Here is a 21,939-nt window from a genome sequence, read left to right on the forward strand (position 1 = left end):
TTTATTTATTTTTAAATGGGAACAAGGAGATGTTTATGATTTTTGTAGTCACTCAGTATCATTTACTTGTGGTTATTATAGTTGAAAGTGGGGGTAATAAAAACTAGACTACAAAAAAAAGTATTTTCTACTTTTAAAAACATATTGAGGAAATTAAGTAGCAGTAATTTTAAGCATGAGAAGGAAATGGTCCAGACTTTTAGTGACACTGTAGGATTTCCACATGGCTGCAAGTCAGGTGACCAAATTCCAGCCAATTAAAATTGGGACACTAATTCTGAGCCATTTATAATGTGAAGGATAAATTCCATTTGAAAGCAACATTCCTGACGCCCTCACTGCATAAACTTAAAGAGCATACATTACAGCCAGCATTATTCCTTATGTAGGTCTCCCTTTACTCATGTAGTCTCCTTTGTACATGTTTCTGCTGCTGTTTCATCTACAAAACCTTTGGCGTCTGAGGGGAAACATCCATCATTTTATTTCTTTTCTTTTTTGTTTTTAATCCAAAATTGTTTTTGTTTTGTTTTTTTGTTGCGTTTGCTTTTTTTGGTGGTAGTATTTGCCATATTCGACATAATGCTGCATATTTTGTGACTTGAAATGTTTTTTCACCTTCTGCTGTAAAGCATTGGCAGAATAACCACGACGACAACCTTTAACCTTTAAGGTGGTTGGGAACAACAGGACTGGTCCTGTGAGACTTCAAGTTCCAGACAGAGAATCTGCTACTGGCCAACCAACCACACATAGTGGTGGCTGACAAGGAGAAGACCGTAGTTGTGATAGTTATGGTGATGACCAATGGATGCCGACATCAGGAAGAAGGAACAGGAACACAAACACAAGTAAAAGGACTCTCCCTCTTATATATACACATTTTGGTTTCCGCTGATTCTGTTTAACGCCGTTTTGTTATCAACAAACTACACATATGTCAGTAAAGATTTTCAGCTTGCATATTTAATTCATAAATTTATTTTTTCACTATCACAAAACAAATTGGAACTAAAAATTTTAAACCAATGAAACTAAAAGTGAATCCACTCTGAGCTGACACCAAACTTACTAATAACTCAGCGCTCGGTGTCATTTCACAGGGCGGTCAGTAGGTGTCGCTATCACGTTGCAACACCATCTCGGATGCAAAAACTCGTGATGGGCGTCGATGTGTTGCATATGGCTGTGCGACTTTAATTTCTGGCTTTAACTCCAGTGGGTAAAATAAACATAATCCTCCATGAACCCTCTGCTCCTGCTACAGGAAGATTTTGGTAAGTGTAACTTTAAAGCTAACCTACATTAGCCACAGTGTCGGAAATCACTCCAGAATTAGCCATCTTAATAAGGTTAAGCCGATTAAACCTTCATTCTAAGGAATGGAAGGATTATTAAGTTGTAGTCTATGAATAAAGTGGCAAAATTTTATGCGAAATGAAGGGCGTTTTGGTTTTTTGCATTTTTGTGCTAACATGTAGCTACCTCTTAAGCTAGCTAGGATAAGTCTAGACAGCGACGATTAACCAACGCATTTTGTTTAAAAAAAAAAAAAAGTCGGCTTAGGTGTCTAGAAAATTGCGATTAATGGAATAAATGAAACAGACAAACAAATAAAAATGTTGTCTGATTGGTAACAAGCCGATAGTGAAGTTCACTAATGCTAATTAATTTGTAGGGCTCCTCCACGTGGTCCACATGCTCCCAGAGTCGGTGTTAGCTGTGATCCTGCCAGAGAGACCACCTCTGTACACACCGCACACAGGAAACTAGCCGTGACTCATTACACTGTCAGAAGGAAACGGGTATCTAGAGGTGTACCTAGTACTTAAATTAAGGATCTCAAGTTGTACCAAGAATTTAAACCTGCATTAAATTATAAGAAGAGGTCAAAAGTGAGGCTTTCCCCCAAACCATGAATGCAGCAATTGAGCAGTTTACTCAGAAATGTTCATTTCGATTTTAGGGGAAAAAGCTCTTCAACTCAAAAGATAAAAGGTATAAATAAACTGTATTATTCAGATTAATAGAAAATAAATGAAACCATTATCTAGCGTCCATATATTCAGAAAAGCTCGAAATTGTATCTTAAATTACAATAAAAGCAATAATACAATAATAAAAGCAAAAAAAAAAAAAATAGCAATTGGAATATTTTGGTACTTTCAAAGGAATACCCTACCATGAATCTGATTTGGGGTTTTTTTAAATCATCATCAAAAGATCTGTTTCCTGCCATTCTAAGCAAAGTTGGTCAAATAATTCATTTTTGTGCAAATCAGCCAAACTTTAAAAGCAATTTTTAATTTAATTTGACTGGTAATTTCTATACAACGTTTTCCATGTCGGCTAATACTGACTACCTTATGACTGTGCTCTTATTCAACAGGATAGTGAGCCCCCCCCCCCCCCCCCCCGTTATTTAAGCTATTTAAGTGTTTACCAGATTTGTTTGGAGGCAGATGATTTGTGGCGACCTCCTTAAAATTGTAGCCGAAAGAAGAACAAGGTTTCTATACAAGCAGTTTTTGTGTCCCAGTTTTTGCTGAAATTAAATTCACATGCCCTTTAATGAACCATATGGTATAGCCAAGCTGGAAAAAAAAAGTAGCCACCACCCAAAGAAATAGGTTGTGACTATTGTCCACCCATTCCACTAAATAATTATCACAGTGATTTAATGTTTTAGCTGGCAGCAGGTTATTTAACCCCCAGGATATGTCTGGAGACGTATCCTGGGGGTTGTGGAAAAGATCTTACTCTATTTTAGAAGGGTGACATTATTGGCCTGAGCAGGGGAAAAACTCAGGAGATTCCTAAAATGACGGAAAACTGGGTTAATAACTGCCCAGTGTATTATTGCATTATTGAAATCTGTAAGAGTTGTGGTGAACCATCATCTTTGATGGAGAAATGGACAAAATCTTGAATGATCCTGATCGGAGATTACTGAAATATTTAGTTTGTAAAAACTTCAATTTAATTTATATAACACCAAATCACAGCAACAGTCTTGTCGAAGTGCTTTATATTGTAACAGAACAACCCTACGATAATACAGAGAAAACCAACAACAATCAGAAAACCATCTATGAGCAAGCACTTGGCAATAGTGGAAAGGAAAAACTCCCTTTTAACAGGAAGAAATCTCCAAAAAAACAGAGTCATGGCATTTCCTTATCTTACATTGTAGCAAACTCAAGACACTGGCACTAAATGCTATCATAGCCCTAAGAAAACCACTTCTCAATGAGGCTGTAAGGGTGGAAAGAAGACTTCAGTTTGCTTAGGTGCTTAAAGATGGTCTGAGCCCAGATTTATCCTGCTTAAGAATGATTAGCACGTCATACTGAGGGATACAGATAAATTGATGCACCAACACGAGCCCATGGGGGCAGTCTTGTGGTTGGTTTAGTTGCTCATATCTAGGTTCAGCATTGTTGAATGAGGTCAGCTACCTGAATTTACTGAATGAGCAGCTTTTTCCAGCCATGGATTTTTTTTCTTCCCTGATGGCATGGACATATTCCAAGATGGCCGCATTCATTCGGATCAAATTGTGGCAAAGTGGTTTGGGTCTCACTGAGAATCTTTGGAATGTGCGTGTCTGCATATAAATAAATGTTGTGACATTTCGTAAGCTCAATGAAATGACTCATAAAGGTCTGAGACAAATTCCAAATGGCAGCTGGTTTATGAGCTTCCAGATGAGAAGATGAAGACAAGCACACACACAGTCAGATAAGTCAGGAAGTCATGCAGGCACATGTTCATTTGACAGAGATAAAAATCCTTGTAGTCCCTTATTTGGGCAGTTACTTTGAAGGACTATCTAATCGTTATCATTATCTGAGTGGTAACCAAAGAATAAAAGCTGCACATTTACAATCACCTGTTAAATCTGATTTAAAACGCTTAAAAAAAATAAGACTTTGAAATGCTTTTTTCTATCTGAAGGTTGGGCTTCAGCCACCGTGTTTGCTGTTACAGAATTCTCACTTAAGGATTCTTCTCCATGTCTTTCTTCTGCCTCTGATGTTGTGCAGGGAAACATAAATTTTGCACACACATGCCCTGGAATGTTAACCATATTACTTTTTTTAAATTAAAAACGTATCTTTGGATGTGAATTGCAAACTCCCTCTGCCTGCGAATGCTCTTGTGCCTGTTTGATTTTGCTTCAAGACGGCTTCTGTTTGTACTTCAAACAGAAGTGCTCATGTGGACATGCAGAGGTACCTGTGGCCTGGTTATGAGCTGCAGCTTCTCGGGGGGCTGCAGAGACAACAGAACAGTGCCCAGTTCTGTGACACCCTGCTCCAAACTGAGGGTGAGAAAGAAGGAAAATTACAAAGTTCTTTGTGATGTAAGACAATGTACAAAATGCACAATTGAGTCATTCTCTCCTGACTTATTCTTTATGTAAAGGTATCTCAATCCCAACCCACAGCTGCATCCTTGCAGCTCTCAGCCCGTACTTGTCTCAGAAGCTTTCAGCCTCCCCCTCACCTCCATCTGGACAGAAGCGTCAGCTCCAGCTCCAGACCGTGAAGGCCCAGACTCTGCTCAAGCTGGTTGGTCTGCTTTACTCTGGTGTGCTGGAGGTAAAAGGAAACAATGAGAAGAGTGATGTGCTGGCTGCAGCCCACCAGTTTGGAATCACAGACCTTGTACAAGGACAGAAGGGTGGAGGGCCGAAAGAAGTCCAGGAAAGGAGGCAGAGTCTTGGGAATTGCAGAGAGAGACGGGGAAGCCTAAAAATACAGGAGACACATGTTGAGGCTGAGGTGACGGGCACGGGAGAGGAAAATTCACCAGTCAGAAAGACAATCAGTGTGTCTGTTGGCACACAGACAGCAACCATTGCTGAAAATTCAGTGGATTTTGGAAATCCGGAGCCTGCCTCCTCTGTAGCTCAAAGCCCGGATGTTTGTATCACTGTTCCACATCTCACCCCTCGCCCCGCCGTTGCCAGTGATGCAGAGTCTACATTTGGCCAAACTTGTGACAGTGTAACGAATCCCACATCCACTTCATCTTTTTCCATTGACACTGTGCCTTTTCCTACCATCCGTAATGATTCCAGTTCCTCGGAAGCTCAGGGCGACTGTTACCAAGAGTCATCTGAGTCTGGGGACAGCATCACCTGGTTGTCCAGAGAAAGGGCAGGATTGGAGGATGGAAAATCAAACGGCACGGCAGCTGAGAGCGTAAATGCAGAGCAGCCACGACAGGTCTGCAGAGATGAGATGAACGAAAAAGAAAACTCGAGTGAAAAGAGTCCTTCACCATGCAGCGCAGCGGTGAAAGATCTAACCAAGATGAAGGAGATGATGGAAGACGCACAGATATCCATCAAGGTGAAAAGAAATTGTATTCTTTTCGTGTTGTGAGCAGGAGTTCCGTTTCATGGATTGAGTGTAGGCATCATGTATGTTCGTTGTCTCTGGATTAGTTTGTTATATGTCACACCACATGTGTTGGACACCTTTCTCACTTTGTGTGTTTTTGTCAGAACTGTATTTGTCTTATGTGTGTGCAGGTGAAGCTGAGGAGAAGAACGACAGGAGAGATGTGGGAGGTGGTGACGGTACAAAGCCCAAATGAGACGTCCATCCTGACATCACCGACTCAGGTATTTAACCCTCTGGGGTCGCCGGACGCGGCGGCGCATCAAAATCACATGACCAATTTAAGACGACACAGCTACAAGATGCGGCAGGTCAGAGTCCCCATTTCAACTTGGGTCGAAAGTGCGAACTTCACTATATACCAGTTTTTGAATTGTGTCGATGGGCCACGTAAAACCAGAGTTATGATAAAAAATACACGCGATGTTTTTTTCTGAACAAAACAGTGGCGTTTACAGTGTGAAGAACGGTAAAAACAGCGTTTTCTACAGACAGCGCTAGCAAACACTCTCCCTTTGCGAACATCCCTTCCCTATTGGTGTTAGAGTTTACCATGTCAGCCAATCAAAAAACTGATGAGTGGAGTGACACCCGCGAGTGGAAAGCGGGCGAGCGAAAGACAGAGAGAGTGAGCGAGTTTTCATATGTGAGACATTAGTGACGTTTAGCGTGTTTGGAGGCTGTAGTTAGTTTGTTGTGTAGTTATTGTCTTGTATTGTGTGTCAGTTAGACCGCTGAATTTCATATTTGCTCTAAAAAAGCCGTCAAAGGCAGATTTCAGTGTAAACGCTGTTCCCACATGGAAAACTGGACTGATGCACCTCCTGCTGTCAGACCTGCAGGGTTTAGGCCTGTGCTGTTCTCCTCTGTCTTATACTGAACACAAACTACATTTTTTTGGACTGGCACAAATAATTTGTGTGCCTTCTTATTTGATGCAGAACACCTGATTGTTCTGTAAATAGATTTAAATGGTTATATAAAAAACGCCTGAGGCCTTGGCTGCATTTTTAGGTAAATGGTACCATATAACTTTGTTGTTTGCAAAACTTGTGCATAATTTTTAGAAATGTACAATTTCTATTTGCATTTCAAGTTATGAAAATTATTCGTTAAACATGTTTGTGGGTTTTACAGTAAAAAATATAACTTTTTTCTACTCGGATTTTGAATTTTTTGTCTGAATTTAGATCAACTGTGCTAATATAGTATACCAAAATGAAAAAATAACTCAAATTTCAGATATTTGAGGTTGTGCTGAAAATAATGATACCAAAAAAGGCAAGAAAAACATATTTTAAAGGTGAAATATAGAGGTAAAATCAAAAAGTAGTCAAAAACGGCCAATTATACCCTGGACCCTGGGTTAAGGAATAAATTGCAAAATAACTTAATATTTAATTACCATACTTTCTGGACAATAGAGCGCACCTGTATATAAGCCGCATCAGCTCTATTTAAAAAAAAAAAAAAAAAGATATACAAGCCGCAGATATCTATGATGAAAAAATAGATATTTACTGCATGTACAGAACAATCTTGTACTGCAAATGTACAAGTATGTACCTGAACAGATTCTTTCCGAACAATGCCTTTTAACACGGCAGCAACTTTGCTGATTAAAACGGAACAGTATTTATTTACCTCCGTTTTTCCTGTATTTGAAACCACAAGTCACTTTAATCATCTTCGCTGAAACCCATGAAGTCGTCTTCTTCAGTGTCGGAGTTGAACAGGCTCAGAAGAGCTTCATCACATCTGTCTCCATCAGTCTCGCTCTCCGTGTCACTGTCATCCTCCGGTGAAGTTGGCTCTGAAGGTGCGCCGCTCTCTTCGCGCAGCAGTCCAGCCTTTCGGAACCCATTGGTGATGGTGGATTCTTTCACAGCACTCCACGCTGTTAGGATCCACTGACAGACATCAGAAAAGGATGCTTTTCGCATGCGGCCAGTTTTTGTGAATGACTTTTCACCGCTTGTCATCCAAGTCTCCCGCTCAACCCGTAGTGCAGCTTTAAATGCCCAATTTACACTGATGTCAAGTGGCTGCAAAAACTTTGTTGTACCTCCAGGAATCACAGCTGGAATGGAGTTTGTTTTCTTGATCGCTGCTTTCACAGAATCTGTGATATGGGCCCTCATGCTATCCAAAACAAGCAGTGCTTTTTTCCGGTGAAAAAATCCTCCCGGGCGCTTCCCATAGCACTCCGTTAACCATTCCTTCATTAGACCTTCTATCATCCACCCTTTGGTGTTAACTTTGACCACTATGCCTTTTCGGGAGTTGTTCTTTCGGCATAGTTATGCGCTTAAAAATCACCACTGGTGGAAGTTTTTGTCCGGATGCCGTGCATGCCAGAACGCAGGTGAAGTGCGTCCTCTCATGGCCTGTTGTTTTCAACAACACGGATGATGCACCTGTCTTGTTAACGGTCCTGGTCAGAGGCAGATCAAATGTTAAAGGTACTTCATCCATATTGATTATGTCGTCTGGTCCGATGGAGTTTTCTTGTATCTTTTTTTCAACGAATTTGTGGAAGTTTTCAACTTTTTCCTGATAATCAGGGGGGAGTTGCTGACAGAGAGTGGTCCGTGGTTTTTAAGTTTCATAAATCTGAAACACCATGACGGCCTACCTTTGAAATCTTTAATATTCATTTCGCGGGTGATTGTTTCGGCTTTCAGTCGGATCTGTACAGTGGATACACCTCGGCCACCTGCTCTCTGTGTGTTCACCCATTCCTCCAGGACATTTTCAAGTTCAGGCCACCTGCTTTTATGTCCTCTGAAAGCTTTTCTCGACTTTTGGCATTGCATGAGCTCTTCCCGCTGTCGCCTCCAACGTCTCACCATAGACTCATTGACGCTAAGCTTGCGTGCAGCAGCGCGGTTTCCCTCCTGGATAGCAAGATCGATGGCCTTCAACTTAAAACTTGCATCATACGAACTTCTTCGTGTGGTTTCCATGATGAAGGGGCGAGGATTTAAAAATAATTACCAGTTGGTAATTTGTTGTGCGTGTTCTATCTGAACACGCTGAGGCCATGGTTCTCAGCCGGAAAAGGGTGGAGTGCCCACTCTGGGTTGGGGATGAGTTCCTGCCCCAAGTGGAGGAGTTCAAGTATCTCGGGGTCTTGTTCGCGAGTGATGGGAGAAGGGAGCCGGAGATCGACAGACGGATTGGGGCTGCAGCTGCAGTAATGCAGACGCTGCACCGGTCCGTCGTGGTGAAGAGGGAGCTGAGTGTAAAAGCGAGGCTCTCAATTTACCGGTCGATCTACGTCCCTACCCTCACCTATGGCCACGAGCTGTGGGTAGTGACCGAAAGAACAAGATCGCGGATACAAGCGGCAGAAATGAGCTTCCTCCGAAGGGTGGCTGGCCTCTCCCTTAGAGATAGGGTGAGAAGTTCGGCCATCCGGGAGGGGCTCAGAGTAGAGCAGCTGCTGCTCCACATCGAAAGGAGCCAGCTGAGGTGGTTCGGGCATCTGACAAGGATGCCCCCTGGGCGCCTCCTGGGTGAGGTGTTCCAGGCATGTCCCACCGGGAGGAGGCCCCGGGGCAGACCCAGGACACGCTGGAGAGATTATATCTCTCGGCTGGCCTGGGAACGCCTTGGTATTCCCCCGGATAAGCTGGAGGAGGTGGCTGGGGAGAGGGAGGTCTGGGCCTCTTTGTTTAGGCTGCTGCCCCCGCGACCCGGCCCCGGACAAAGCGGATTAAAATGGATGGATGGATGGTGTTCTATCTGCTAAAGAAAAAGTAGTGTATTCTTCTTTGCATTGATTTTTCATCAATCTATCTTGTTTTTTATTCTAATTCTGGTTAGAGTCCCCCTAGTGGTGGAAGAAAAATCCACAGAATAGCTGCACCTTTGTATAAGCCTCATGGCTCAAAACCTAAGGGAAAAAGTAGCGGCTTATAGTCCAGAAAGTACGGTACATTTTTTGAAGCTACACTAAACGCTTAAAAAATGTTTTGTTTTGTTTTTAATTTTCTGGCAATTTTTTATGGCTTGTGGGGATAGGTTAATTAGATAATCCAAATTGCCCATAGGTGTGAATGTGCAAGTGAATGTGAGCGCGAATGGTTGTCTGTCCCTGTGTGTTGGCCCTGCGACAGACTGGCGACCTGCCCAGGGTGTACCCCGCCTCTCGCCCTATGACAGCTGGGATAGGCTCCAGCGCCCCTGAAAAGGATGAGAAGAAGCGGATGGATGGATTTTTTTTTTTATGGTTTCAGGCTTTACACGTGTGACAGTGTCATGAGGTTTGTCATGAGCTAGTGGGAGATTTGAAGTATTTAGGAAAGTACATTTCAGTATCACTTAAATTCCCAGTTCTGAGTCTGACAGACGGCATAATCGAGTGAACATCAAGAAACATGAAGTGGAAGAATTCCCTGTGATAAAAACTTTTATTTTGATTAAAAAATAGGATGCCCTTTCAAAACCTTACAATAACCAGCTTCTTCTTCTTAATCTTTGTTTATACTGTGTTATAGACTCAGGCAGCTGGAGACCTGAGAAACGAGTAATCATACCTGTTATACTTTGAAATGTGCTTGAAGACTGTTGCTTGGCATTGGGGCTTATTTTTGATGCCAGATGTTTTGCAATGTTTTGAAATATTACCTATGAAAGCATGACAACTAAACATTTATATAACTTAAGCTCACGCTGGTAAGCAAGAAACAAGAAATATCCATTTGTCAACAAGAATAGAGACCGCAGGAGGGAAGGTGCATTTCTGCAGAATAGAGTAGGCTGAAGAAGAGGAGGAGGAGGTGCACGTGGCCCGGCCGATGGTTTGGTGAGACGTTAAAGTCTCACTCCGTGCTCTGTGAGAAGTAAGCAGCAGCGGTATGATGTAAATGTGGTGTAAAACCTTAGCTGGGCAGGTTTAGCTCGGCTGTTGCCTCAGGCTCGACCAGAAAGAAGGTGCGTTTCATCATGTTCTCCCCCTGAGATCAGCAGCACAGCAGACATATTTGCTCTGTGGAAACTTTGCCATCCTTTTACCTGGTAAAGGGTAAAAGATTACCACAAGAATCTCTGATGTCTTGATGGTAAAGCAGTATCTGTTTTTATTTACGTGTTGAGAAATTTGTCAATTGTTTAATGTGAATATGAAAAACAGGAATTGGAAAAAAGTGTTTATAAAATGACATGATCACCAGTTAATTTCTTTTTCTTCACTTGTTTCCTGTGAGTGCTGCAAACAGTGAAGTCGTTTTTTATTCAAACTGTGGTGATCAGAGAAGTGAGTGTTAAATATTTTAGCTGGTTTCAGTCTTCCTTTCCAGCTCTCATCAAATAACTTCAACTGGAGGAATGAAAATCCAAACTTTGATATGAAACTTAGATTTCAGTGGTAAAATAAAGTCTTTGTCCCGTCGCCCCTAATCCGACAATCACGTTTCAACCGTCGTTGTTTTCTCTGTATTATTATTACCTCGCCTACATTATAAAGCACTTAGAGGCAACTGTTGGGGACTCATTTTCAGAGAAGCACCTCAATAAAATAGTTTGTTAGTCCAGTTTATCTGCAGACAGATGAATTCACCTTTGTTTTAAAGTTTGAATGAAAGGTGATATTTTGTAATGGTTTTAATGGTTTCTTATTCATCTTTCAAAAAGCCACAGACAGATGCTGAGGAACTCGAGCCTCCTCCCTCCCCTGTCCCCCCATGCCCTGTTCAGAAACCAGAGATCCAGAACCTTCCACCTGCTGTAACCAGCTCTCCCACACAACCAGAGCAACACCACAGCACCACCTCTGAATCCCAGTCTTTCTCCAGCAGCAGCTTCACCTCAAACCCCGACACTGAGCTTGAATCAGCGCCGGCGCCTCAGCCGCAGGGCTCTGCGGACGAGTGTGACGAGCAGATAGAGAAGCTGTTAGAGGACGTCATGATGAGCCTGAACATCCTGCCCAACTTGGAGAGTAACTGTAAGAAGTTGGAGTCGAGCCACAATGTTTGCCGAGTCCCAGTTTCGCAGGGTGACGCAGCCCAGGGTCGGATGGATCCTGTTGCCAGTGCAGCAGAGGTTGCTTTCTTTCAGGATTTGGAGTCGCAAAGCAACCAGACATCAGTGGAGACAGGTAGAAGCTTTCTTTGTAAATACACACATATTTTTAATATCACATTATGAAATAGTTGTACAGACCCGTAGTAAGTTTTTTTTGTTTTCTGTATTTTTATTCTTTTGTTAAAGACTCCTTAGCATCTCTCCTCACTGCTCCACAGGCTCCAGGGTCTCATTACTGGCCTGTTATTGTTTGTGGCTAGCAAACAGTTTTTAGGTCCATTACTGCCACCTTCTGCATGCAGTAGTGTATTACATCTTAACAGTATTGGGGTTGATTGTTTGTTTGTTTGTTTGTTTTTTGAGACAAGACATTGATCAATTTTAGAATAAGGACTCAAAAATCCTGACCACCCCTCACTGCGAATGTACTGAAGTTTACTGTTCAGCATTTAACATTTATTGGTGATTTTTGTGTTTGTTTAGTTACATTTTAACAACATGTAAAGCCTTACAGTTTGTCTTTATTATTTTTTATACCTTGTTTTGTCTAAAACCTCAAACAGTTCTTCGTTCCTTGGATTAAACTTCAGTGTTTCTGCAAAGAAAATGAATTTGAAGAATTAACTGAGAGCAGGTGGAAGAGAGCCTGGACAGAAGAGAAATAAAAATAAATAAATAAGTAGAAGCAAAAAAAGAATACATGTGTATGAATGAGAGGGAGACAGGTGTAACAGTGAATCTGCAAATAGTAGAGGTACTGGGAGTAAAGCAGGTTTGTGGTTTGGAGATGGGCAAAAAAGTGCAGGAGCTGGATGTTGCACAGTTGAAGATGCTCAGATTTGATCTGGATGTGAGTAGGAGGGACAGCTGAGGCTGAGCAGTTTGTAGACGACTGTTTTAGACTTCTGTCCTTTTTATACTGATTTTAAAAAGGCAGAGGTGTATTTTCAGAGAGTAACACAGTAGGACCTTTTTCTTTCTTTTTTTTTTTTAAAGCACATTACATGTTATTACAGAAGCAGACTGAGTTGAACCTGACTTAAGTCTCAGTTCAAGTGCTCTCACTGCTACCCGTCCTGCTGCCCTTCCTCCTCAGTTTTTAGGAGCTTATTAATTGGTACTTTTAATTGGATTTTTTGATTGTCACAGAAAATGTCTATAAAAATACAGGGCTTACAATTCACGTATTTAAGATGAATTGATAGTCATCCTTCCGCTTGCTCGTTAGGTATCCATTGTTGCTTTGCAGCTCCAAACCAGCCCAAGTTGATCCAGCAGCAGCAGCCGACTCCCCAGTGCAACCCAGCTGTCAGATCTTTATGGCAAATCGATGGATTGAGCTGCCAGGGTTTGCCCCCATTCAAAAGTCAAAATTCTCTGTATCCGGAAACAACCACAGGCTCAGCCCTGTCTTCAGCTTTCTCCACCAGAGGCCAGAAACTCCATTACCCAGCATTTCAGCCACCATCCTCACAAGATGATCAACAGAGTCTCGAGTTTTTGCCTCTGCCAAATGGAGATGGGACACAGTCTAAACCCACTTTTTCCTCACCTTGCATGGATGACTTGCGGCTTCCTCAGCGTCTCTCCCCATTAGACCCAAGTTCATCTGCAGCTAAAGGTCAGCCTCTACTCAACAACTCAGCAAACCCTGAACACGATGTCCAGCAGCAGCCATCCTTACGTAGGAGACCCTGGCTCTCGGACAACGCTGGTTCACTGCAGTTTCCCTTTAGCAGCATCATTTGCACAGGTCATAAAAGTACATCTCCATCACCAGATCCAGATCACAGCTGCCAGTCAAAGCAAGAGCAGCAGGAGAAGGATTTGCATTTAACAAATAGAGGAACCAGTGCAGAAGGTTGCAAAGGGAATAGCTTGAAAAAGAGAGGAAAAAAATCAGCAGCAGAAGTAAAATCGTACTCCAGGAGGCTGAAGGAGAGTTTCAAATATAGACATGATGACTCTACAGGAGACGGGAGGAAGAGAAGGCGCACAAATGATCAACAAGACTCCACCGGTTCTTGTTCTGCGTACAAAGATTTAAAAGTCAGTGATGGAACAAAGAATTGTTCAGTGAGTTTGTCAAGTAACAATGTGCTATTGAAGGAAAGAGAAGTGGCTATCAGGTCTTCAAATGCACCATCTGGACTTCCAGGGAAACCCAGCAAAATGTTGCCCGTCATTGACATTGGGGAAGAAAAACCCTTTGGCACCAAGCCGTCTCGGATCAGGACCAGGGGCTTTATAAAAAAATCTCAAGAGGCAGCAAATAACACAACCCCACCTGAAACGCCTTGCATTTTCAAGCCTGTCGTCAGCAGAGCTCAGCTTGTGAGTCAGGATGGCGTCTCGCTCGCGAAAAGGAAACGTGGTAGACCCCGAAAAATAAGACCTGTAGAGGACTCTACACAAAGTGTTCCTGCCGTTGTTGAAAACAATGAAAATGTCGACAATGCGCAGGTCGACAGGGACTTGCCAAAGGAGCAGGAGGAGAAAAAAATGGAGAGGACGTGCAGGAAACGGAGGAGGAATGAGAGCGAGGTGGAGGTCAGCGCAGTGAAGAAGACTGCGAGTGTCGAGCACACTGAAAAGGCTGAAGAAACCAATAATGACTGTAACGTAAAACCCGGGACAGTGAATCAGCGGCACGTGGTCACTCTGAAGGACATTCAGAAGCTTATTAAATGGCAACAAGCACGAAGAATGAAGTCCAAACAGACCCAGGAAACACATGAGCCTGCAACAGGCACAGATGGCATATTGGAGAAAGGAGTGGACATTAAAGACGGGACAAACTCTGAAGAACATCACAAAGGTTCAAACATCGCAGTTGATAAAAATCCCAATCTTCTTTTGAGCCCGTCTGCAGAGACAAACAGTCGTATGAGCGAGAAGAGGAGTTTGGATGGTGATGAAGACCACCCAGTGTCCTTAGACGTTGTGGAAGAAGATGAAGCCAAGGTGACACCGGAGAGAGAGCGACCACTGGGAAGTCCTTATGAAGGTACTTTGAATTTTGCTGTTTCTGTTGCCATGGTAAATTAATTGGATTTTGTTTTGAAGGTTGTTATTCAGAATGAATGATTACATTGGTAGTATTGATTTTTCTGCTCTATGCCAATCACACAGGCACCTCCGAGGATGGGTTGGCATAGTGTGCTGTGGCTTCAGGCCATTTGTCTCTTGCAGATGGGAGTAAACTGTAAAAACACAGACCATAAACTGTCACGTTGGAGCTAAGGCACGGTGTTTGTGTCGCCCCCATGTGGGCTGACGCAAAGCCGCATAGTTTCACTTCAAGAGACCAAAAAACTTTTCTTAAAGTAGATGCAGATTTAGACATAAAAAAAGAGAAAAAACTAATAAAAAAAACTGAATATCATTTCAGGTTAAACCTTGCAATAGAGCAAATTTACATTTTAATATTTTTTGTCTTTTTAAGTCTGCTCAGAATTTCAGTATCTGTTCAGACATCAGCTTCAATACGGCCATTTTTTTTTAAACGTGCTGTTGCACAATCCAGTGCATGATCAACATGTACTTAAGTGCTGTTTGTCCTGCAGTCTGGTTGGACGGCACCTTCATTTCTCAGTGGATCTACTACATTAAAAAAAAATCTACCTTGGAAGGAGAATTCAGTGTTTTGTGTAGGAAACACTGTAAAATTCTCTCTGTAGGCATGTGTCCATGTTTGCTTTTGCTATTTAGTTTCTTCCTTTTTTATGTCCTCAGTTATGTCACAACAGTGGGATGGCACTCGAGCATTTAAAGCATGCCATAAAGCTTTCTTTCCATTTGGCTGTGAAGGTTCCTGTCATCTACTAGCTGTTATTTTCAAACTAACCACCTAACCCTGCTCCTTCCTGTGGAGGACCAAGACTAGGTGGCAGCCTGACCAGGTTGCTCTTGTGGCGGTCACCGTCCAACTCCAGGCCTCACGGGCAGGTGTCCTGCAGGTTTTAGATATCGCTCTGGGTCAACGCACCTGAATCAAATGATTAGTTCATTTCCAGGCCTCTGGAGAACGTAAAGAGATGTTAAGGAGGTAATTTAGCCATTTAAATCAGCTGTGATGGATCAAGGACACATCTAAAACCTGAGGCCTGGAGTTCCACACCCCTGGCCTAGGTGGATGGACTTCTGCTCTACTGTCTTTGACTTCAGCTGGTGATTAAAGTTCTTGTTTGGTCTGGAGATGCACTGTGAGCTCAGTGGCCACTCGATTGAGATGATGCTGGTCCATGCTGGTGCGCTGAGCTCTCGAGGGCTGCAGAGCAGAACAAGAACAGAATCACTTGAAAGGCAGCTGATCTTGTGTTTTATTTGCTGACGGTGTTTGCAGATGAGACACTAACGTCAAAAGCTCACTGCTGGCTATAGAGGCAGCTGACTATTGATCAGTTATTTATCATCGGAAAGTGTGAGTATGCCTCTTTCTGCTTGCACACAAACATGCACGCACATGCTCCTGCTACCCTCACAGTCTCCTTCTGTGGCACAGGGAAATCTGATACAACGGGGTCTCCATTCCTCAATGATGACTGCTCCTCTCACAGTGACACCCTCCTGCCTGAAGAAAACACAGCATGGGACTTCATGTTGCAGCCCTTGACCGCGAAGATAACCAGTACAGACAAAAAGGGAAAAGAGGAGGAGGAGGAGGAAGAAGAAGAGGTGGATGTTCTGGTTTGCTCCCCAGAAAAAGCATCTCAGACCAGAGAGTGTGAGGGGTTCCTCAACAACATAGACATGACTCCGAATGAAGATGAGGAAGATGATGTGAATGAGATTGACGTGACTGGAGACGAGGCAGAGTAACGTCATGTACGTGTGTATTTTCTACCCCGTCCAGTGGTCGGCTCTCACTCTAATGCTGTCTCTGTTCTGGTTGTTTATGTTCACATGTCACATGAAGTTGCGTTTAAAGATTCATTTTTACATTCTTCACTTCATGTTTTCACCGCTTTGGGTTTTCGTTTAGTTCCTTCTGTATACGGTTCAAAAAGATGTTTCATTTCCTTTAATAATATTCTAAAGAAAAAGTTTCTTTTGTCAATTTTATAAATTTTACATTTTCAGCGAAATTGTCTGATGAATAGAGGAAAAGGCACTTGAGTGGCCTTCAGTGATGTCCCTCTGTATGTTTCCATTGTGGAAAAGCTCTGTTGTTTTAAGTCTATATTTGTAAAACTGTTTTATGTACATCAGTACATAATATAATTATGGTTTATTAAACGTTTTCATGTGACCGCTTGCTTTCTTTAAAAAGCACCATAGCTGAACACAAGAGGGCACTACAGAATATACACTCACTGGCCACATTATTAGTTACATTTTGCTTGAATTCTAATTGGCATAGATTTAACAAAGTGCTGGAAATATTCCTTTTCCATTTTGGTCCATATTGACATGACAGCATCACATGTTACAGCTGGTTTGCTCCCCAGATTTATGAGCTACACATTTATAATGCAATACTTTGGATTGAGCTCTGGTATCTATGGAGGTCCTTTGAGTGTCTTGCTGGAAGCAGACATATGAAGATTTGTACACTGTGGTCATAAAGGGATGGACTTGACACACAAAGCAAGGTAAATCTATGCTTTTATGTTTACACCAGAACCATCCAAATACTGCAGAAGAAACCGAGACGTCCAATTACGAAGCAGTTTTTTTTCAACCCCAAAACCAAGCATCGGGTGGTTAGTTGAGTTACTGTTGCCTGCTCATCAGCTTGCAGCAGTCTGCCCATTTTCCTTTGTCCTCTGCCATCTACAATTAATTTTTACCCAGAGAGCTGGTGCTCACTGGACATTTGATCTTTTTCTGATCTCTCTGCATTGGAACATCTCAGAAGATTCAAAGCATTTATTGTCATGTGTACAAAGAAAAGCATTTCTCTGTACAATGAAATTCTTTCTCTGGTGTCCACACACATATGCCGGTTAATATGTACTAATAGATAAAATACAAATAGCATGAATAAATAAATGGAGACAGAAGTTTCAGAAATACAGAACAAACCAACTTTCTTCCTCATTCTGATGTTCAGTTTGAACTTGAGCAGGTTTTTTGTCCTTCACTTCCCTGTGAGGCTCTTATCTTACTTTGGACAAATAGAAATACACACACACACACACACACACACCTGTAGAGGGCGCGCTTCCTGCTCCCTCCGCTTTCTGCTTTTTGAATCCAACTTTATTGTCACCGGAAGTGTGTGAGGGAAACGGCACACACGTGTTTTCGTGCAGGTTTGAAGGTTACAGAAGCAGCGGGTACTGCTCCTTGCTTGCTGTCCGGAGGAGAGGCTCAGCGGGACGGCGTGTTTGTGGTTCGAGACCCGGTGTGAGCAGAACTGAAGCGGAGCCATGGATCCTGTGAAGGCGCAGCAGCTGGCGGCGGAGCTGGAGGTGGAGATGATGGCTGACATGTACAACCGGTAAAGCCCAAACAAGCTAACCTCTCAGCTAGCCACAGCAGTCTGCTGTGAAGTGTCGCGGCTTTTATGTGTCAAACTTACATGTATTTACAGTGTGCCAGAATAATGTGCAAAGATAATTACTGTTTAGTGAAGCTGAGCCTGTACAGCTCATCGTTAATGCGAGCAAGTGTCCTGCTAGTGAAGCTCATTATTATAAAGGCCCACCAGCCGGCATGTTTAAGGCAAAGGGTGGCTTCTACTAAAGGCTGGCAAGGGTTAAATCCAGTGTGGGATAGCATTTATTTTAAAAAGAGCTATAGTGACTAAAATTTAAAGGCCTGAGTTTAGTGCTTAACTCACTGAATTTACTTCACATGTCACAATTTTACAGTATAAGCACAGTACGGCTTTTTCTCATAATATAAAGATGTGTCCTTGTGTCATAACACAGTAATCTACTTAAATGCCGTCACTTGTGTAAGAGTACATTCATTCATATTAAGTTAAGTGGTTTTGATCACAAGTATTTTTATACTTGGAAGAAGCAGCACAGACCTGCATCTCTGAATGAAGAAAAGACGAGCCTGGTTAATATTTATCCTTTCATGACCTTGCACAAATTATACATTCATGTGCTTTTAATAAAGTCTTGCAGTTAAAATCCACTGAGTCAGATTCAGTCAGTTGCCAAAGAAAATAGTTTATGTACTTTTATGCAGGTGTTTTTGGCTTGAAAGAGACGAATAAATATACATGAGCAATGAGTTATGGGTTTGTTCAACCATTCAGATCAAGAAACAAGCAGTTTGCTTGCTTTACTTTTTTGACTGAGGTTTGATTGGCTCTTGGCTCTCTATCAGCTTACTGGGATTTTCTTCTGCAGTAATTTGATGGCGCCCAGTTATTGACATCACTCCATAAACCAAATACTAATGTTTGTTTACATTTTGTGGATGGAAGTGAGCAATAATTCTATCAAATTCTAGTTAACTAGTTCTCTACATTCATATGATACCTGGCAACATCTTAGAGCCATTAAAGATATGTTACTGGCCACCTGATTAGTGCTTGCTCATACGTGATAATTCCCCTTTTGCCTTTAGCATAGATATAAAAAAAAAATGGTGGAAACATTCCTCAGAGATTTTGGTCTGTATTGACGTGATGGCGTCACACAGTTGTTGGACGTTGTCAGATGGGCTGTTCTGTTTAGTTGGGTCTGGTGGTAGGCGAGGCATGTCATGTTTGTTTGTTATGTTTAGTATCTTTTGACAGGAAGCATTTTGACACGTCAGTAAGTTGATGTTTCAGATTTAGGGGATTTTATTGGTATCCCAATGCTGGCAGTACTTTTAGAAGTACATAGTGTAAAATGCCTGTTTTTAACAGTTTAACTGTTTCTTGTAGTTCACCAGAACAGTGACAGTAACTGGGCCTTTCAGGCAGTTAGAGGCGTTCGTGGCTTATCGTCTGCCTTGTTGCAGTTTTTTGAATCCTGGGGCTGGATGTGAAGAACCTAACCAATAATTTTAATCGGGTTAAAGAAATAATCCACTGAAATGTGATTTATCAGGTCACCATCACTGTGTCTCCTAAGGCAAACGGTGATGGTGACCTGCAGAAGGAACTTAAGGCTTCTTCTGATGAGCATGGTGTTGTATTAAAAGACATTTGGCTAGATGAAGTGCTGTTGGATAGACTCATTCAGCAACATGAAATGAGAGATTGATGACTTTCATGTGTTTTGAGTTTGGTCTCTTTGTGAATCTCCTGCAGTGAAGAGGAACTGGGTTTAATGTCCGTCGGTGGTCATGTGGTGTTTGTTGGGCAAGGATGTATGAAATTCTGTCCTCGGGGCTTATCCCTGTGAAGACTTTGAGGACAAAGGAAGTAATTAGTTGCCATTTAACTTTTTGCTAGTTCTTCTTTGAAGTATATAATTAAACTGAATCTGTGTCTCTCCCTGCTCTGATGAAGGATCTGTGTCAACACCGGGAAGCACATTTCTGCTGTGACATGAGCCAGAATACATTTTATTTGCAGAAATTCTAAATACTCTTCTTAAATGCACCTTTTCTTGACCTAAAAGTTGGTTAATTTAACATCTTTATGAAATTAAATAACTATTATATCAGGTCATATGAAACTATGAATTTTAAAAGGAGAGTATTCAGAGCCAACTTTAGGTTCACAAAATAACTCCAGCAGATGGCGCTGTTCTGTTTTACTAAGTGACTGTTGTAAGCAAGTCATAATGGGGACCCCACAATAAGGTGCTTATGCGTGAATATATCATGTAGTAACACGTTTGTTATGTTTTAAAAATGTATTTTTATCATCACTCTTAATACTGAAGAATCTTGACTGTTTCCTTCCTTTCCTCTCAGAATGACTAATGCCTGCCACAGGAAGTGCGTACCGCCACATTATAAGGAGGCAGAGCTGACCAAGGGTGAGTCGGTCTGCCTGGACCGCTGCGTGGCCAAATATCTGGACCTTCACGAGCGGCTAGGACGCAAGCTGACGGAGCTCTCAGTCCAGGACGAGGAAATGATGAGGAAGGCGGCTGTGGGGAGCGGATAGACGTGGATGAAGAAAACAAAATGGAGAATGATGTGGGATCAAAAGGTCATGGGGATGGGGTTAGCATGTGTGGCTTCAAACAATGAGAGACTTGTATTTTAATTAAAGGGTGGGAAATAAAAAAAAAAAAAGTGTGGAGTTAATGCTGTCGAGGGCCCGCTGAGAGAAACTGCCTCTTCCTCAGAAACTTGGTGGATCAGCAGCATAAGGACATGTTGAAACTACTCACAGTGGACCAGACACTCTGGATCTTTTCCACTTTCTGTACGTTGAGCCTGGACTCTCGAAGTCACTTGAAAATCTGACTGAAAAGGAGAAAGGCCTCTGATGCGTAACACCAGAAAGCTAGAAAGCTAGAAACCTGGTTACATGTGACAGGTCCAGACAAATGCAAAGAATGATTCAACTTTAATCTTTATCTCAATTCACCCTTTGAACTGGGGTCAGATTTTTCTTGTTTGGTTTTGGAAGGCACTGAAAGTAAATATAGACTCTTTGCAAAGCTGCAGTTCAACCCGTGGAACTAGTTTATTTACAGTTGTCTGTCATGCAGACATGTCAGTCCTGTGCAACACCTCAGAAACAGCGAATCATGGGTCAGGGCATGCACAGAATTCATTATGGGCTGAGCCAAAATGTCTTTTTTGTACTATTCATAGTTTACTCTTTTGACCCTGGTTGGTTCTTTGTCTTTAACAGCTCAGATAAAAACAAAAAAAAACAATGCCTGAACTTTGCTCATTTTGTCATGCTTGTGTAGACTGTGTTGTGCTGTGTGTCAGTGGACCATGTTTTAGTGTGCGTGTCTCTTTTTCTTCATGTTTAAACCACAGTGACACAGCTTTTCATCTGCACTGCAGAGAAGCTGCACAGTGTGCTGTTAACTCTAATAAAGCGCTGTCATCGTGTAGCCTAGCTTCATGAGTGTTGGAAGTATTTATTCTGGCCCTCACACGAGGTTTGTGGTATGGTTCGACTTCACTCTCGTGCAGAGTGTGTGAATGAATATACAGTAACTATAAGATGAAATACAATGAAATCTCGAGTGATTATTACAGATACAACATAGTGTTTTTCTACATTTTGAAAAAAAAAGGTTCTAAAAGTTTTGTTGATATGAAATTTTCTGTGAAGAATTCTGAAACATGATCACAGAACTCTTTCCTGGTTTAAGAAAAACTGCTTTACAACTTCAGGCCAGGGACGACCGCGCTCAAGGAGGGAGGCTGATTAACCATATCTACAATCAAGAGATGCAGATATAGAGGGTTTAAAACATGAAGCAAACCACTGGTTACACAAGAAGAAGAAGGCTAGATTAAACTTTGCAAAAAAGCATGTCAAAGATCCTGCTTGGCTAAAACTAAAAGTCATTATGGACAAGTGAAAACCTGAGCGTCGAAGGAGAGACACCTTAAGATCTCAAACACGGCACCATCTGTCAGACATGGTAGAGACAGTGTTATAGTTTGAGAATGTATGGCTGGC

At 42.0% G+C, this 21,939-nt stretch overlaps 2 protein-coding genes across 4 annotated transcripts; both read left to right on the plus strand.

The window, feature by feature from the left end:
- The first annotated feature begins 198 nt into the window (after window positions 1–198).
- LOC113023654 (uncharacterized) lies at window positions 199–16,692 on the plus strand. Of its 3 annotated transcripts, XM_026169891.1 has the most exons (9): window positions 199–385; window positions 633–851; window positions 4,212–4,330; window positions 4,429–5,360; window positions 5,543–5,635; window positions 11,049–11,514; window positions 12,670–14,448; window positions 15,787–15,864; window positions 15,946–16,012. In XM_026169891.1, the coding sequence occupies exons 2-8, from the start codon at window positions 808–810 to the stop codon at window positions 15,822–15,824; spliced, it is 3,471 nt and encodes a 1,156-aa protein (XP_026025676.1). In that variant the 5' UTR covers window positions 199–385; window positions 633–807; the 3' UTR covers window positions 15,825–15,864; window positions 15,946–16,012. The 3 variants fall into 3 exon arrangements, with proteins under 3 accessions (XP_026025676.1, XP_026025674.1, XP_026025675.1); XM_026169889.1 differs by lacking the exon at window positions 15,787–15,864 and having other exon boundaries at window positions 15,946–16,692; XM_026169890.1 differs by lacking the exons at window positions 199–385; window positions 15,787–15,864 and adding an exon at window positions 1,104–1,277 and having other exon boundaries at window positions 809–851; window positions 15,946–16,692.
- A 954-nt stretch (window positions 16,693–17,646) lies between these two features.
- Window positions 17,647–21,367, plus strand: timm10 (translocase of inner mitochondrial membrane 10 homolog (yeast)). The gene is made up of 2 exons (XM_026169228.1): window positions 17,647–17,886; window positions 20,256–21,367. Exons 1-2 carry the CDS (start codon window positions 17,816–17,818, stop codon window positions 20,449–20,451), a joined length of 267 nt encoding a protein of 88 aa, XP_026025013.1. The 5' UTR covers window positions 17,647–17,815; the 3' UTR covers window positions 20,452–21,367.
- The last annotated feature ends 572 nt before the right edge of the window (window positions 21,368–21,939 follow it).

This window comes from Astatotilapia calliptera, chromosome 6, assembly GCF_900246225.1.
Source record: "Astatotilapia calliptera chromosome 6, fAstCal1.2, whole genome shotgun sequence".
Classification (NCBI taxonomy): Eukaryota; Metazoa; Chordata; class Actinopteri; order Cichliformes; family Cichlidae; genus Astatotilapia; species Astatotilapia calliptera.

Excerpts from the sequence above, each read along its gene's own strand:
- LOC113023654 (XM_026169889.1), top strand. The coding sequence starts at position 808 with ATGGATGCCGACATCAGGAAGAAGGAACAGGAACACAAACACAA. Across the intron at positions 4,331-4,428 it reads CACCCTGCTCCAAACTGAGG|GTATCTCAATCCCAACCCAC; the intron begins GTGAGAAAGAAG and ends CTTTATGTAAAG. Across the intron at positions 5,361-5,542 it reads ACGCACAGATATCCATCAAG|GTGAAGCTGAGGAGAAGAAC; the intron begins GTGAAAAGAAAT and ends ATGTGTGTGCAG.
- timm10 (XM_026169228.1), top strand. The coding sequence starts at position 17,816 with ATGGATCCTGTGAAGGCGCAGCAGCTGGCGGCGGAGCTGGAGGTGGAG. Across the intron at positions 17,887-20,255 it reads ATGGCTGACATGTACAACCG|AATGACTAATGCCTGCCACA; the intron begins GTAAAGCCCAAA and ends CTTTCCTCTCAG.